At 40.4% G+C, this 17802-nt stretch overlaps 1 protein-coding gene across 1 annotated transcript in view; it reads left to right on the top strand.

Annotated features, from left to right (window-relative positions):
• The first annotated feature begins 960 nt into the window (after positions 1-960).
• Positions 961-17802, top strand: part of LOC146521640 (urea transporter 2) — a 24241-nt gene continuing 7399 nt past the window's right edge. Inside the window, exons 1-5 of the mRNA XM_085152928.1 lie at positions 961-3986; positions 5309-5498; positions 6064-6192; positions 7214-7403; positions 14793-14940. Coding sequence (XP_085009054.1) covers positions 3860-3986; positions 5309-5498; positions 6064-6192; positions 7214-7403; positions 14793-14940 — 784 coding nt within the window. The 5' untranslated portion in view covers positions 961-3859. The remainder of the gene's footprint in view (positions 3987-5308; positions 5499-6063; positions 6193-7213; positions 7404-14792; positions 14941-17802) is intronic.

The raw sequence follows: 17802 nt of genomic DNA, 5'->3' as shown, positions 1-17802 counted from the left end.
TTTACTTTTAGTTTGAGGAGACATTAAACTGCTGAGATGTATTGGGTTAGCCCATATGTTATGAATCTAACTGAGTGAGGACACTGAATAGAATAGAATATAATAGAATAGCCTTTATTGTCATTGTACAAAGTACAACGAAATTGGAGTGCCACTCCCTTGGTGCAAAATGCAATAATAAATATAAATGTAAAATATAAAAAGTACAATAAAACAACTGTAGTACTCAGACAATAAATAAGTACAATATATACAGGATAGCAGCATAATATAATGATAGTATGAATAGCAGCATAGTATAGTGACAATGGCAAGTATAGTTAAGCAGGTTTAATTGTTTTGTGCTTATTTACTATGGTGATAGCTCTGGGAAAGAAGCTATCCCTGAATCTGTTTGTCCTGGTTTTATGTGACCTGTACCGTCGGCCTGACGGCAATAGTTCAAACAGTTGATTACTGGGGTGAGAGTAGTCCTTAATGATATTGCCAGCTCTGCTGAGGTATCGGGAGTTCGCAATGGCCTCCAGGCTGGGCAGAGGGCAGCCAGTGATCTTCTGGGCTGTGTTGATGACCCTCTGCAGACCTTTCCTGTCTGCAACTGAGCACCCTGCATACCATGTTGTTATGCCGTACGTTAGGATGCTCTCTATGGTGGCTCTATAGAATGTCACCAGCAGCCTCTCCTCCAGGTTGTTCCTCCTGAGCACTCTCAAAAAATGGAGACGCTGCTGGGCCTTTTTTACCAACGCCGTGGTATTTGCAGTCCAGGAGAGATCAACAGAGATCTGCACGCCCAGAAACCTCATGGAGTGTACCCTCTCCACACAGTTCCCGTGAATGTAGAGTGGGGCCGGGTCTGCTCTGCCCTTCCTGAAGTCCAAAATAAGTTATTTAGTTTTCGTGGTGTTCAGTTGGAGGTGTTAAAGTCAGTCATGGTCATTACCATGAAAGCTAAAATTATCCCTGGACCAAAACTGTTTTTTTTTTTGTTTGTTTGTTTGTTTTTTTGTCCAAAGCTGTAAAATTCTTTATTTCTACTGTAAAAGTATGCATTTTAACAGAGAAGTGTATGGGGGCTGAATATTGTAGTCAAGGAACTACATTTTTTAACACTTTTTCCCCTCCTTTTTGAATCATAAAAAAATGGTAGTACAAATCCAGCTGTATTCATGTAGAATGTAGGACACAGACTCTGGGATAAATATTAGGGATTATGATGAGAACATTTTTAGAATTTTGTCTTTTAAACTGTTACATTTAACAGTATCCAGTACTTACTGACAACCAGAATAGCTACACAAAACTGGCAATACTAACCCAAGTCGAAAAATAATACAAAGAAGTAAACAGGGCACAAAGAACCTCAAGATCATAGGAGGATAAAACACAGAGTAACAGGTGGGTGAACAGATGATCTTAAAGAAGACAGAAGGACATGAGAATAGCTAACTGGTAAAAACGTTAGTTAAAATGGTAAATGGCCTGTATTTGTATAGCGCTTTACACGTCCAGTCATCCACCCATTCACACACTGGTGATGGCAAGCTACATTGTAGCCACAGCCACCCTGGGGCACACTGACAGAGGTTAGGCTGCCGGACACTGGCACCACCGGGCCCTCTGACCACCACCAGTAGGCAACGGGTGAAGTGTCTTGCCCAAGGACACAACGACCAAGACTGTCCAAGCTGGGGCTCGAACCGGCAACCTTCTGATTACAAGGCGACCTCTCAACTCTTGAGCCACGATCGCCCGTTAAAGACCTAGGTGGAAACAATTAACGAAAACAGGGAATAAAAACAACTGCAGGAAGTAAATATAAAAGTAAGGCAACAACATCAAAGTCAAACCTGAAGTAACCAAACTATAAAACTAACTAACACAAGAAAACATGTACGGTGGCAGGGAAAATAAAACCACAGAAACACAAAGGAGTACAACAAAACCGACACAATGATGTTATGTGCAGATTTTCTGTCTGTCACACATGTTGCACAGTGTATTTCTACAGACTTCAAACACTTCTCTGTGTCACTGTACAAGTTACTTAACAAAACCCGTCTGGTGGAACTGTATTTTTCTTCAGAGCAAAAGTCTTTTGGTTGATTCCACATTTGATCAGTTCTCTGTTACTAGACAACACACAAGTAACACATTAATGCAGATAAGTCCATACTTTATACTTCACTGTGAGGCTCCACCCTCTGAGTGTGTTTATGCTCTCTGTGACCTTCACCCTCTGTTAAATTGAGTCTGTAGTAAAGTAAACAGAAAAACCTAACAAGAAGAATAAGAATATGCATATCAGTGCACGAGTGGCTTGTCCTCATGTGCTGTAGACCTGTGGCTGCATGTGTCTTTATAAAAACCACCACATTTCCAGGTCCAGCATTTTCCTTCCTCTTATTTCAGTCCACTCGGGTGTGTATCCATCTGTAGCTCTCTTCCATCGTCTGTGATTGATGAAATGAGCCAAGGAGCAGCGACAAGCAGAGGGAAGTGGATGTATTTATTGAAGCAAATAAAAGATGGATAGAGTGTGGGAGGACGCAAGAAAGAGAGAGAGAGAGAGATGAGCTGTCAGGGGTTCTTGAATGGCACAGCAATTCCCACCTGCAAACACACGGCTTTTGAATCCTTGCTTTTCTGCTTCAGATGAAGTGAAAAGATTCACTTTTGGAGATGATATGTGCCATTCTGCTATTGCTTTCACCTGCTCCACTTTGGACCTGCTAATGGATGTGCAACAACTGCCATGCATGCACACACACAGAAGCGCACAACTTGTTATGCAGTCCCCACAGAGTGGAAGATTTACAGGTATACACACACTTAAAACAGTAATACAAACCTTTCTCTTAACTCAGAGTGCTCTAAAATTGGAGTGGGGGAAAAGACTTTTCAATGCAGCAGAAGTGTCTTGTTATGGCTCTGGTATGGATCTTCTTTAAAATGATGGTAAATGGCTTGTATTTGTATAGCGCTTTTACTAGTCCCGCCTAGGGACCCCAAAGCACTTTACACACTCAGTCATCCACACACTGGTGGAGGCAGCTACAGTTGTAGCCACAGCTGCCCTGGGACAGACTGACAGAAGCGAGGCTGCCATATCGCGCCATCGGCCCTTCTGACCAATACCAGTAGGCGGCAGGTGAAGCGCCAAGGACACAACGACTGAGACTGTCCGAGCCGGGGCTCGAACCGGCAACCTTCCGATTACAAGGCGAACTCCCAACTCTTGAGCCACGATCGCCCTATGATCGCAAATGATGTCAACAGGAAGTCAAAAGCAAAGCAAGTGCTGCTCAGAACTTCCAGAACTTGGTGTCAACAACATTTCCTCTCCTATATCTTTCTCAGAGAGGACACAGCAGCACAGAGATCTGGATTATATGTTACACCTTTTGGAAAAGCATCAGATAACATGAGGTCCACAAATGGCTTTACAAATAAGGAAAGGCAAACATTCACACACATGCTGCAATAAAAAGTGGATGAGTAGCTTAAATGAACAAACAATAGGTAATGAGATGTCAGAGTGGGGTTGGCTGAAGAGAGGAGAAAGAGAGGACAGGGTCTTCTTCCTCTGATTCCTTCCTCGAAAGCTGTGTGAATACGTTACCCCCCTGGTTTATAAGTTACCCCCTTAAACCGCACTGGAAAGGGAAGGGGGAGAGCAAGGGAGGCGAAGGAGAGTGGAGATGAACCAGAGGGAGCGGAAGGAAAGAACCAACAGAGGAACAAACACAGACGAGAGCAGAACAAAAAGAGTCGCAAATAGGAAGAACCTTAAAGTGTTGCAGCATAATTATTATCCATTTGCCACGTTTTGTATTGGTGTGGCCCAGCAGCTGCAGGGATGTGGATAGAAACCAAAACAGAGATGGAGGAGGCCAGCAGGACCCGTGCCAGCTTCAGTCGGCGTGTGTTGAATGGCCTGCTATTGTGCAGTGGAGACATGGAGCACTTGGATAAGTACATGAAGGGTAGGAAAAAAATCACAATACATGTCATCCGGAAGCCTTTTCTTATAATACTAATCTTAACCCTTTAAAGCCGGTCGGAGCGGGCACGCTCCGTTTTGCGTAATTATTTTTAAATCCCTGTAGAAGCAGAACCACGTAAGCTAGTGCAATAATTTTTTTGCATATGAAACCGGAGGAGTTGTACTTACATCTTATGCCATCAGCTTGTCCTAAGTCACAGTTTCCTTCCACATATAGTTTTGCAAAAATTGCATAAAAAGCTGTTTCAGGAACAAAAACATAATATTCCAGAAACAGCTTTGCCGATCCGATCAGCTGTTCGTAACACTTCCCACATTGAAACAGATGTCAGCGCGAACGATCGCACGTCCGCAATTTCCTGCCCGAAACCGGAAGTGACGTCATTTCCGTGGAAAATGTAGTTTTTACTTGTACGCCTTAAAAGCCTATATTGGTGTTTTTATAAATCATGTTTGACATTATGCTTTTCTGAATAGTTTCTGGGATGCTTAGAACTCGAATTGCACTGCTTTAAATAGTTTATTTTGATGCACATGGTGTTTTCTTTGTAAATTTGCATCATAGGATTGTTTTTCGTTTTTCCTGCAGTATATAAAAATTGCTGTATCTCCAAAATAAAACTATGAAGACACTCAAAATAAATTTCCTGTTGTTGTAAACTATTTTTTGCAACTTTTTGTATTTAAAGTTTTGAGGGATAAGCCTCTTAAATTTATCCAAGTAGAAATATATGTAAAAAAAAAGATTTTCAATTTTTTTGTAGTTTATTGCACTTTTTTGCAATTAATGTAGTTACTATGGACTTAATGCATACATATGATAAAAATATGGGCTATAACAGTTGTATTGATGTATAGCAACTTAAAATGCTCCCAAAAATGGCACTACAGCATGTAAAAATATAAAGTAAGCTCTGTTGGACTTGGTTCTATGATAGGTCTTAAAGGGTTAATGTAATTAATCGCAAAACTTTGCCACTAGAGGAAGTGCTAAATTACCATAATTATAAATAAATGATTCAGAAATGCTTACATCACCATTAAAATACGCAGATGTAATCATCATGCAACTCCCACAGAGAATACTGTCGCACTTTTTCTCCAACTTGGAACAAAATTATCATTAAAATCCAATTTTGATTCTGCTATAAAACCCTGACTTAGCAACACGAAATCCAACTGCGGCTGAAATTTTGTAAAAGTTGCACTCGCCTCTTTCAGTCCACTTTTACATCTGCAAGCATCTTGCTGTGAAGTGTTGTTTATTTATAGGGACCTTTTTTTTTCCTCATGTGTCCTCAGACAAGTCATTTGTGCTACAGCTGGCAGTCTGTGGCCTGAGAGGGGTGACCAGGGTAATTCTGGCCAACAACCCGCTGAGTGGTGGTCTCATCCTGGCTGCCCTGTACTGGGCTTCCCCCTGGCAGGGCCTGCTGGGAACTCTGGGAGTGTTGGCTTCCACGCTAACAGCTGTCATCACAGGACAAGACAGGTGGGATGATATAGAAATGCACAAACACAAGCAACACTACAGAGGCTGAAAGCAGTGAACATTTATGTGCCCATATTTAATGCTTTGGTCATCCTAAAAGCACATAAATAAAACATATCCTCTTTAACCTTTGACCTTGTAATCTACTCAGGTTCGCTATTGATTGGGGCTTCTACTTAAAATTCAGCTCCACAACTATAAGCCCTGCATACACACCACCCTGCATTTATTTTTGAAGACTTCTCCCGGTATTTATACCATACAAAGTGAAATATGTTTTTAAGGTTTATAAAACAATTCCAGCTAAACAGGAGAGCCTCATATTTTTAACTTTGACATGCAGAGAAAATTTAATGTCACCCATGGGCCTCAGCTCATTAACTCAACTCAATTTTATTTTTCTTGAGAACCCATTAAAATCTATTTAAAGCTTTGTGTTGCATTACAGAAAAAACAGTACAGATTTATTACCTTTCAGGTTTTTTTTATATATATGTATTTATTTTCCACATGCAAAATGTCATTGTCATATGTAAATATTCCTGTTCTGTGTCTGCGTGTATAGTGTTGAGGTGGCGGGAGGTCATCATGGTTTTAATGGCATGTTGGTGTCTCTGCTGATGGGAGTGTATAGCTCAGCTGGAGACTGGTACTGGTGGCTCCTGCTGCCTGTCTTCCTGGGGTCGGCAACATGGTAAGAAACACAAACACGGACTCATGTGTTTTATATTCCCTTCTTGTGTGTCCATTTTAGTATAGTATAGTAGTAGTATTTCCTCAGAGTGCTTTCTCAACTCTCAAGGTTTCTCAAGGTTAATGGTTCAGGTAAGGGAATGGCTGTCATTCATGTTGTCCTTTCAGTCAGATTCTCCGAATTCAAAAGAAGATTTTTCCTTCTGTCTGCAGTCGTTCATTCTTTTATATCTGACTCTGTTTGCGAACTTCCCCATCCTTCTATATGTACTGTACATGTGAAAATCGCGGTCAACAAATATGACACTGATTAATCCAAATATAGCATGAAAGGAGGAGCTGACGTGGGGATAGGTTGCAAAGCAGCTTGGACATGCACAGCAACCAGAGGCAAGCTAAAGCATATTGCCTAAATAGCATGCTGTCAATGTGAAGTGCCGGTTGAATGCATAAAAAGTGTATCAGCTGAGCCAGCAGTGATGCAGGCTGGCACTTAGATCAGCTGATCTACAGAGATTATATATTCTTTAAAAGACATCTTGTTATTTATTGATACATTAGCTAGTTGATTCTTTTTAGGGGGTAATTTTCACATACCCACCACCTCAGGCGTTTTCCAGACGTTAACAAATGTTAAGGTTGGTGTCATTCAGAAAAAAGTAGTTCATCATTAACATTATCATTATTTTCTTATCAAAAATGAACAAAGATGAAGTTGTTAAATTTCTCAGTGCAGTAATGCATATTTTAAACAAAGCACATTGGATTAAAGCTTCCCCATCATGAGTTGTCTCTGCTGAGATCTACAGTAGTCAGTCAACAGGATATTCAAGAAAAAGAAGTGACTGCCTCAGTGGCAAAACGTGTCTCCCACTGAAAAGTCCAGATAAACATTATACACTTCCTTCCTTACCTGGATGATAGAGCATGCATCAATAAGTTACCAGTGTAATTTTGTCTATTTGAATTAGAAATGATTTCTATTTCTAATTACTTCTTCCTTACTCTTTTCCTTTTTTCAGTGTCTTTCTGTTTAGTGGACTCTCATCGTTTTTAGACCGCTGGGACTTGCCTGCTGCCGTGTTTCCCTTCAACATTATTATCATCCTCTACCTCCTGTGTACTGGCCCAGAACACCCCTATTTTCCACACCACTCAGTAAAACCACCAGGGGCCCTGGAGCCCAATGCTACAGAGCTCATAGCGTTACAGGTAAAGAATATGTAAAACCTCTGAACTGTTTGATAAATACTGTAGAAGTAATTACGTGAAGGTACAGAGAGGCAACTATAATCTGGAATCGACGACTAAAACCTTGAGATATGGAATAAGAATGACCAAAATACCGAAGGCTACATTGTAACAGATTTTTATACCTGTCACCCTTTTGATTTTTGATTTACTTCCATACTGGGACAGAAAGTCTAGCGCAATGAAAATGAATTATTCATTTGTCTCATATCATCTAGCCATGTCCAGGTGCATTATTTGCCTCAGGCCTTAGCTTCCTGAAGTTGTCCAAATGTTTTCTGTGAAACTGTGAAAATTATTGAGACTGATTTCTGCATATTCAAATTTATGTTAGAGTTGACATCTTGGTTTTCAGTCTGACTGTGTTGGCTCAGTCCTACTGGCATAATCACCCATTATATCCTGTCTATTCACTCAGGTGCCATTTCCTAGAGCAGCGGTCCACAACCTTTTTTGCGCCATGGACCGGTTTATGCCCGACAATATTTTCACGGACCGGCCTTTAGGGTGTCGCAGATAAATACAACAAAATAAAACTAGTACCGGTACCGAAAAAAAGAAAATTTATTAATAACACACGTGAAAAGACCCAGGAAAACCGAGTAAACAATAAAAACGATAACTAGAGATGCACCGATACCGATACTGGTATCGGGTATCGGGGCCGATACTGTAAAATGTGCGTGTACACATACACGTAAAAGTTAACCGATACCATGAACCGATACTAACTTATTTCATAAATCAGAGGGTGGCTTGTCATTTTTGTTGTAGTTTTTTAGATTGGCCACTAGGGGGACATCCCCTAGAGACAGTGCCAATAGTTCAGTGATATTCTGTTAAATTACAATGTGGAGACTCTGCAATAATTTAACGGAAGTGCTTATTTTTCACTTTAAATTTTTTTGTGGTCATTTTTATTAAGATATTATTTATTATTGGCAGAGAATAAAATAAAACCTGTCTTCCAATTCATTGCATTTGTGTGTGTGTGTGTGTGTGGTAGAAGTATCGGTTTTTGTACTCTGTATCGGGAAGTACTCAGATCCAAGTATTGGTATCGTATCGGTTTGAAAAAATTGGTATCGTTGCATCCCTAACGATAACAAAATAACGCTGAAAACCCTGAAAACCATACATTTCACACCTGAGCCTCAACTCTCACGGCCCGGTACCAAACGACTCACGGACCAGTACCGGTCCAAGGCCCGGGGGTTGGGGACCGCTGTCCTAGAGTATGTGGTTCTGTTTATTGGGGGTATTTTGTTACAAAAAGAGAAATTTCTGTTTTTCTGGCTGTCATCACTGATATAATTGATAAAGAACTATTGAAACTATTAAAAAGGTTTATGAAATAAATGTGTTAAGTGTCATATAAACTATACAACAGTACATAAAGAAAAAATCAAAATCTCTAACATCTTGCATAACCAAATAACTGTCTTTCGTGCGAGCCATATTTTACTGGCACGAGTGATACTGTTAACTTCAGTGATAATTGTCACACAGGAGAGTCAGATTTACAATAACATTACTTTGAGACGAGGATCATTTAATGATCCAGAACACAGGTGGGCTGCGCTCAATGCATTAGGAGAGCTTTATTACAGCACTACATCTCATTGATGCCATTAGGAGTTTATTAGGATCCCACACATATAAAAGCAAGTCACACTTTCTTAAAATGTGTCTCTCTGCTGAGAGTTAATGGTGCTGTGAGACTAGTAGAGAGGAAACTAATATTCTTATCCAGGATGTGCCAGAGGGGTAAATATTAAATAGTGAAATTATGCTGGCAAAGACATTTTTTTAAAGATTTGGAGTCCAGCAGTGAATGCATTCGAAGTGCACCATGGGAAAAGTTTTAATTAATTTTAGTATGATCCCATTTTCTTCTAGATAGACAAACACATATATATGAAAAAATGATAAGTGCAATTACTGGTTGTACAGTTTGTACAATTTTAACCCACACTTGGAAACAACATGAATGCAGGATGGAGCCATGCCTTCATTTTTTTTCCCCACCAAATGTTGATCTTACCATCCAAATGTTGCAGCATTAATCAAGGCTCATCAAAACAAGCAATGTTTTTCCACTTTTCTCTTGCCTCTCTACATTGTTCAAGGTTTTCAGAGTTACCTTGGCTGTAAAGAGTGGACAGTGTTACTGTTTTCCTTCCTATCGGTTTGCAGCTATGTGGCCATTCTCCTCTGACATCTGGCGTTAACAAAGCTTTTTCCCTTAAGCCATCTTTCTCGGACCATTCTCTGTAAACCCTAAAGGTGATTTTCCAGGAAAATCCCAGCAGATCAGCATTTTCTCAGATCCTAAGACCTGTGCATCTGGTGCAAACAATGATGGAACATTAAAAGTCACTTAAATCAGCTTTCCTCTCTCTGATATTTCTTCTTTCTTCTCTCTCATGTCTAAATATACTGAGAGCTTTTAATGAGATTGGCTAATTACATATTTCTTTTACTAAGCAGCAGAACAGGTGTACCTAACAAAGTAGACAGGGAGTGCCTAATCACTCCACTTTAAGTCCCACCGGCACATTAGCCACTTGGTTGGTTTTATGAAATTCTGCCTGAGAAGTGGATTTCTTCTTTTAACTGGATTTCTGTTACTGATGAGCTGACATCATGAGGACTCTTCTCATTTAAAAAGAAGAGGTGCTGCTCATTTGCAGTCACAAAAGGAAATATTAGACGTTGGTGGGATATATAATGAAGAAAAAAGAGAGAGAGAAACCCAGCTTAACTAAGGCCAGGGTTATCCTAAGAGTGCACATCATGTTGCAGCCTGGTCTCCGGAGTGAACAAGTAACTGGGAGCACTATATGCATAAGAGCAGCCAGCTATGGCTCACCAGTTACTTAGCAACAGTCAGTGGTGGCGCTCCTGTTTGGAAATTATAATGAGTCAAAACTGTTTCAACTGATGATTTTTGCTGGGAGAATGTGATTGCACAGGTTAAGCTCTTTATGAAGGTTACGGTTTTAATTGTATTCTTTTCCGTTTCTATGGAGAGAAAGGGCTTGGACTTGTGATGAATGGTTTAAATATCAGGAGCGCTAATCAGGTTCCCAGTAAGTTTGGGAGTAGGTGGGTGGGCTGAGGTGGGGGTTCATGGGGATTTGGGAACTTGGGGCTCAGCAGTCAGGGACAAAAAGACAAAACAAAGTGAGAACTTACTCCTGAATTTGAAGCTGAAAGTATAGTCGACTGTCTACAAGTTGCTGAACAGTGTACCTTTGTAAGGAATTTATTCCCTTTCATCTCTTGAATTCAAATGAAAGCCACTTACCTTGAGCTGCTTCTCACAAGACAAGAATCCAGACTCTCACCAGCTGCTGTGTTCGGCTTTTGATCTCAGGGAGCCAGCTGGCATCTCAGCACTTACACAGTGACTGAATTTAAATTCGATCTTTGGCAGACCCAATTAGGTGACCCAAATCAGAAAAGCTTTGTGGTCATGTGGATATTATAATGTCTTAACAACTAGGTTTATGCTCTAATGACAATTTGGCAGTTTAAAAATATACAGTCTATACAAAAATATTTTGTATAGACTCACACAGAGAAACACCAAATACACTGGCAGGACATCAGGTCACTGACTTGATCATGGAAGAATATCCAGTTTCTTTGTGTTGAGAAACTCCTGTGTTGTCATTGCAGTATGCTTTGTGTCATTACCATTGCGCTGTGAAACTCTGTCAGATCAGTTTTGCAGCATTTGGCTGAAACTGAGCAGAAAGTAAAGCCCTGCACACTTGAGAACTCATCCAGTTATTTCTGTCATCATCAGCAAACACATCATTTCCACTTGCAGCCATTCATGAGGACATCTCATGATTGTGGATTCTGACAGTGATGCGACTGCTTTCTCAAGAGTGTCCTTGACTGGTGGAAGGGGGGTTTATATCAAAGGAAGTAATTTACAGTCATCAAGGTTGAGAGCCAAATTATCAGCTAACTTGCATTATTTTTCATTTTTATTTTTCATTTTACCAAAGCACACTCGTAGTCAGCACAGACTGCTTTCTCAACGAAACTGGAGCTCCAGATACTCTCCTGGGCTGTTAGTACAATTAACCTCACAGCAATTCATGCTGTTTGTCAGATAACCAGCACCACAAACATGGTCAAAAGGTGCAGGTTAGTGACTCCAATTAGCCGAGGTTATGTCTAGAAGATGACCGAGAGCATAGTTTGAACCCACCTGACAAACAAAGAGGAGTTATGCATTAACAAGCCCAATAACCCATACATGACCTCAAGCCTTAATTTGGGTTTATGTAAATATTTTATCCCATATTGGGCAACATGCTGGCGTGATGGCACTCTTGCCTCGCAGCAAGAAATTTCGGGAAATGAATCCACCATCAGGCCGAGGGTCTTTCTGTGTGGAGTTTGCATCTTCTCCCCGTGTCTGCATGGGTTCTCTTTGGGTACTCTGGCTTCCCCCCACAGGCCTGAGACATGTAGTTAGGTTAATTGGCGACTGTAAATTATCCATAGGTGAGTATGTGAATGCAAATGATTGTCTGTCTCTCGCCTTATGGCAAATGGGACAGGCCACCCATGACTAGGGATGGGTATCGTTTAGGTTTTATCCGATACCGGTACCAAACCGGTACTTTTGAAACGGTGCCGGTGCTTAAACGGTGCTCAAACCGGTGCTTAAAGAATGGAGAACACAAAATTGGTCCAAAAACCTCTCATGTTCAGCTGTTTTTTTGTAAAAAGATAACAATGTTAGGCTTTTCTGCAGCTATGGGGCACATATGGTATCACTCTTGGCTGGAAGCAGTGCTTAAACAATGGAAAAAACACAAACTTTGTCCAAAAAAACCTCTTATGTTTAGCTGTTTTCCACTTTTTCTTTGGTCATTTTAGCCTTTTTGGCCAGGGTGAAGGGAGTATCTGCCATCAAACAAGAAGACAGCCGCATGTAGCTATGATGATGTTTGCTTGTTCACCTTACATGCATTAATGTAATAACGTGGTTAGCCTACTCAACGTAAATTACACACGAACAACATTAAGCTACTCACGCAGAGAAGAACGGCTGCTGCGGCCATCATCATCCTCATCATTTCTGCTACACTGGCAGGGCTAGGGGCCAGGACTCTACTCTTTGGGTTCTTGTTGCTAACTCCGGGTCCGATAACAGGCAACCCACCCGCAGTAGATGTGCACGGTGTGAGGTCTCGCAGCAAGCTATCAAATACGCTGCATTTCTCGGCTTTTTAAAAAAACGCTATGCGTCGGCAGGTGTTTCATCGGATTTGAGGTGTTACCTCCTTTGCACAGTATCACAGTATCAGCTTAAAGCACTTGTTGCAGGCTGCTGAGTTTGCATATTTTGCTGTGAAGTACAGCCAGACTTTTGACCGCTTCGCCTTGGGCATTTTTAATCTGTAGCTCTGCTCTAAAAGAACGTACGTACCTGGACCCGCCTACTATCCTCGGAAACGTAAAATGATTGGCTAGAATCTAAAGTGTGTCACAGCTCAGGAAAAAAAAGCACCGAAATGTGCGCTGCTTTTCGGTCTGGTTACTACCGTTTATGTCAGAACCGGTGCCATCATGGCACCGGATACCGGTACCCATCCCTACCCATGACCCAGATAATCAGAAGAAAAGGGATTGATTTTATCCCATGTGTTGTTGCCACAAAAGAGAAAATGTCACATAGATCCCAAACGCATTAGGCAGTAGTCAGGTGAGGAGCAGCTGCAGGAGAAGCCGACGCACCGGAGCTGCATAAATAGCACTGGGTCCTGAGTGTGTGTTGTGGTTGGTGATGTGTTTGGTGGTGATCTGGAAAACTGCACCCAAGTATTGTTAAAACAGCAACCGTGAATAAAGTATGCTGGAAAGCATGAACGTATGGTCAGGTCTGCCGTGGATTTATTAAACCAGCTTAATGCATATGTAAATTTGAGCATTTTAACATGGGAGTCAGCTGGAATTGAATAGCCTTTGGAATCAGCCTCAAGTGTCCATTTAGGGAACTTCAGTCTTTGGCTCCTGTGCTTTGACTTCAGCTTTCATCCACTGGAGCCGAGAGACATTCTTTCAGTTTTTGTGCATGACTTTGCTTCATTATTTCTTTAAGAAAATAACAAAACACTGATGGCAGGGACATGACCTTACAAGACCTGTAAGCAGGCTTCCTGGTATGAAGCTATCTGACAGAGACTACAGACTGAAGTTGTTTCTTCTTCTTTTAGCACATTGCCTAAAGTGCATTTCTGTACACGACGATATGCAAAGTAACTGCAAAGTTGTATAAACTAGATTAGCCATGCTGCCAGCCGTCAGCGCTGTAAGGTGTCCTGAATATGGAGTCAAGATTTACACACGATTCCATTAACAAGCATCACACCCCGTGGCACAGTTTGTCCCTCACACTAAATAATTACTTTCCACAACTTTCACCTCAGATTCTTTTTTTCTGTTTTTTCCCCCACATATCAAAGTTTCTCCATCTTTCCCTCCTTCAGACATATTCACAGACTGATTCACTCCATCTGTCTCTTTCGTCGCATAAAAAGCTGTTCCTTTAACTTAATAGATTCCCTTTTTGTCTGTTACTTATGAGATTTAAAACCTCTAAATCCTTCCTTTCTTCTCTGTGCCTCTCTTCCTTCCAGTCTGTTTCCCTGCTCTGCTGTGCAAATCTCCTTCCTCCTTTCTTCCTTCTTTATCTCTCTCCTTCCCTTTAGTTTACAACGAACAAGGTCCCTGTGATCCTGTCCCATCCTCATATTCCTTGCTACTTCTTCTTTCCTCTTCCTAATTTCCCCATTTTTATCCAGTATTTATTTTCTGTTGCTCTCTGTTTTACTTTTCTTCCATCAGTCTCCAATTCCTCCTCCATTCTTTCTTTCACTCATGTTTCCTCTGGTTCTCTCCAGAGATGGTGATGATGTCGATCCTATTTATATTTGATGTCTTCAGCTTCAGTCAGTCTGCTGAGGATGGTGCTCTGGCTGCACTTCACTGACAGTGTATTTAATCTTGCACAAACACACGCGCATACACAGGCACGCATGCAAGAGTTACAGCAATATAATGAAAGCCCGTTTATGACTTGTAAATATCCGCGACAGGCAGGTGCACCAGCACGTCACCATGGCAACTCTTCATTTAACTGGTTTGGATGCAGCATGGGTGTGTGTGAATGGTGGTAAAAAAAAAAAAAAAAAAACAACCATTGTGTTATTATGTTTTTGTGAGAGTGTTTCTGCTCTTGCAACTTATATAAATTCTGTGTAATGCACTTCAGTATGCTAGGTAATAAAAGCAAAGCAAATAAGTCCTCTCTTTGTCCAGGTAATACGTGGCATCCCTCTTGGAGTGGGTCAGATCTTTGCCTGTGGGGACCTGGGACCGTCCCTTCTCATCTTGGGAGCTGTTTTCCTCTACTCCCCCTTGCTCGCCGTCCATGCTCTGCTGGGATCCACAGTAGGAACGCTGACCGGTTGGTTTCAATCTGTGTGCTCATGTGGCTGCGTGGGAGGAGTGGGAGAGAAAAAAGTGTTATTGCATTTGTTTGTGCATCATAGAAATGCACCACTCACAATAAATCCCAATTTAACACAGTCGTCAGTGATACTGGGATCAACTTGTCAGCAGTTCATTGTATGATACATCACCTCAGAGCTCACCACTTACAGGGAACTCCTAAACTTCACAGGAAAATGTGAGGAGGTGAGTATTACTGTGTGAAAATAGTTGTGTAACAATGTCCTCAGTGGCTCTGGGGTACCATTTCCAAGCATGAGACAATATTTATGATAGAAAGCCAGCAGTTCAAACTATAAGAAAGACATTTATGCTTACTGAGTAAACATCACAAGGTAGTTATGTTTGTGTTATGGGGGGTAGAAGGATCCAATTTACCTTCACAAATGTATGAGGTAATGAGGTCAGTTTCAGGTTAGGTTCATGCATCTCTCTGAAATTAAGACATGTCAGCAGCAGATATATAAATAAGAAACTGTTAGCAGCAGCAGCTTGTGCGCACTAAGCTAAATAAAACGCAAAGCAATTAGCCATGCAGAGCACTAATACTGCTGGCTTATATACAAACCCACTGTGGCACAGTGTTCTTCTCATATCTGCTTCACTTTGACTCTGTTTACACAAAAGAATGAGAAATGCTGGACGTTCAGCACTGATTCCAGCCACATCTATGTAACTTTAGTGTCCTAAAATACTGTGTTTGTATGTGTGTGTCTACATCATGTGTGTTTGTAGCTATGAGTCATACAGAATACAAAAAAGAAGAGTGGGAGTGAGCTGGTACAGCTACACACTCACACAAACCTGTGGACACATGCTAACAGTGGCAGGGACATACACACAGGAGTGCAGAAACACACAAACACAAACAACCACACAGACTGCTGCAATAAAAACAACAGTGTGATGGGAAAGTAATCAAAGGGATGTGACTATAATGAGATTGTGTAGGAGACAGAGCCAAGAGGAAGCAGCCTGATGTAGCGTAGCAGCTAAACGCAGACAGACAAAATGCCAAAGTCTCTCTCACTGCTATTTGTGCATCCATTCTTCTTTCCTTCATTTCTTTGTTATGCGGCTTTTGCTCTTAGTGATTTTAGAATTTTAGTCATATTTTAGCCATATTAAGCTATTTGAAGTATTTTATTAACATGAAAGTCACTCACTTTTGTCTCTGTCATTTAGACACCTGTAGTTTAGGGCTCCATCAGAAAGATTTTAGCTGCTGCAAAATCCAAAATTTATATAGCATATCCAAAAATATGCTCTTATCCAGCAAACAATCCTGTTCCTAATTTTAAATGCTGTTGTTACTGCAATTGGCTTACTATACATCTGCCAGGCAACAAATCTCTCAAAAAAGAATAAAACTAAACTTCATTTATTGTTTTTGTACTTTTTGTCTACAAAAGTCTGATGTATCAGATTCCTCTGCATCACAGGTCTCCACAGTTGTTCTTAACTACTAAATAAATGACATGTTGCACTATACTGTATATGCAGTCATGAGAAAAGTTCATAACATTTACTGTGTAATTATAAGCATCATTTAACCTCTTGGTATTGTTTGGTGAACCAGAAGCTCTGAATAAATGTAAAGTGGACACCCACACACAACGAAAGAAAAGAAGCCACAGCGGCAACAATTGAGACAGTTAAGAGTGTGAATAAGTGCTACAAGGTTAAACTTACAACTGAATCCTGTTCAGCAGAGAATTAGAACAAGAATAGAAGGATCAGTGTCAGGAGACAAAACATGGAGATGGAGAAATGAGAAAGGGTATAATAAGTTTTGAAGGGAAAGTAAGGATAAGGCCTGACCTGAGTAAATGAAACATTTTTTTTTGATTTGCTATACAAAGACCCAGACAAACCAAAATAAACACACAAAACAAACAAACAAAATCAAATAAAAAATTGGAACGTAAAGGTGGATTGTACATTTAGATTTCTGGCTACAAATAAAAAAGTAAATAATAAAACCAATACAAACAAACAAGAACAAACAAACAAAAAACCCAAAATGTTTTGAAAAGAAAACATTTTAAATATTTTTATTATTATACTAAGGCTTACTACTTATACCCTGAAATTATGTTTGTTTTTTAAATATACAGTATCTCAGTGAGTACACCCCTCACATTTTTGCAAATATGTTTTGTTGCCAGCATTTAGACATTAATGGCTTTATGTTGAGTAATTTTGAGGTGACAGCAAATTTACACTGTTATACAAGCTGTACACTGACTACTTTACATTGTCTCAAACTTTCATATCTTCAGTGTTGTCCCATGAAAGGATAGAATAAAATATTTACAAAAATGTGAGGGGTGTACTCACTTTTGTGACATACAAGTAAAAGTAAAAAACAAAACAAAACCTGTATAAATATATATATATATCATCTATGGACTAAATGTCACCAGTTTATTTCTTTGTTTGTTTGTTTAGGTTTTGTTTTGTACCTACAAAGTATGAAATCAGTGACAAAAACATAAATAAAAACAAAAAAAATGACTGTAGTGCTAAATGTGTAAAGATCAAAAGGCAGGCAGGTGGCAGATGTTCAGAAATGTGTAATTTATTGACAGGCCGATGAAATCATTGAGGCTGTCTCAGCTTAACAGCTTCATCGCCTTTTAATGTCTTCAGAAGGAGGCAGAAAGATACAGAAGCATGGGTCAGACTTGGAGAGGAGAGAGTGTGAGGACATTTTTAGAGCTGTCATTCAAAGGATTGTGCTGTAAACTAGTCCCATGAGGGATTTCAGGAGGAGGAGATCAGGGGCTGTATGTAGGCCATAGGCTGTCTACCTTCT

This window comes from Neolamprologus multifasciatus, chromosome 3 (genome assembly GCF_963576455.1).
Source record: "Neolamprologus multifasciatus chromosome 3, fNeoMul1.2, whole genome shotgun sequence".
NCBI lineage: Eukaryota > Metazoa > Chordata > Actinopteri > Cichliformes > Cichlidae > Neolamprologus > Neolamprologus multifasciatus.
This window is presented reverse-complemented; position numbering and strand designations above follow the sequence as displayed.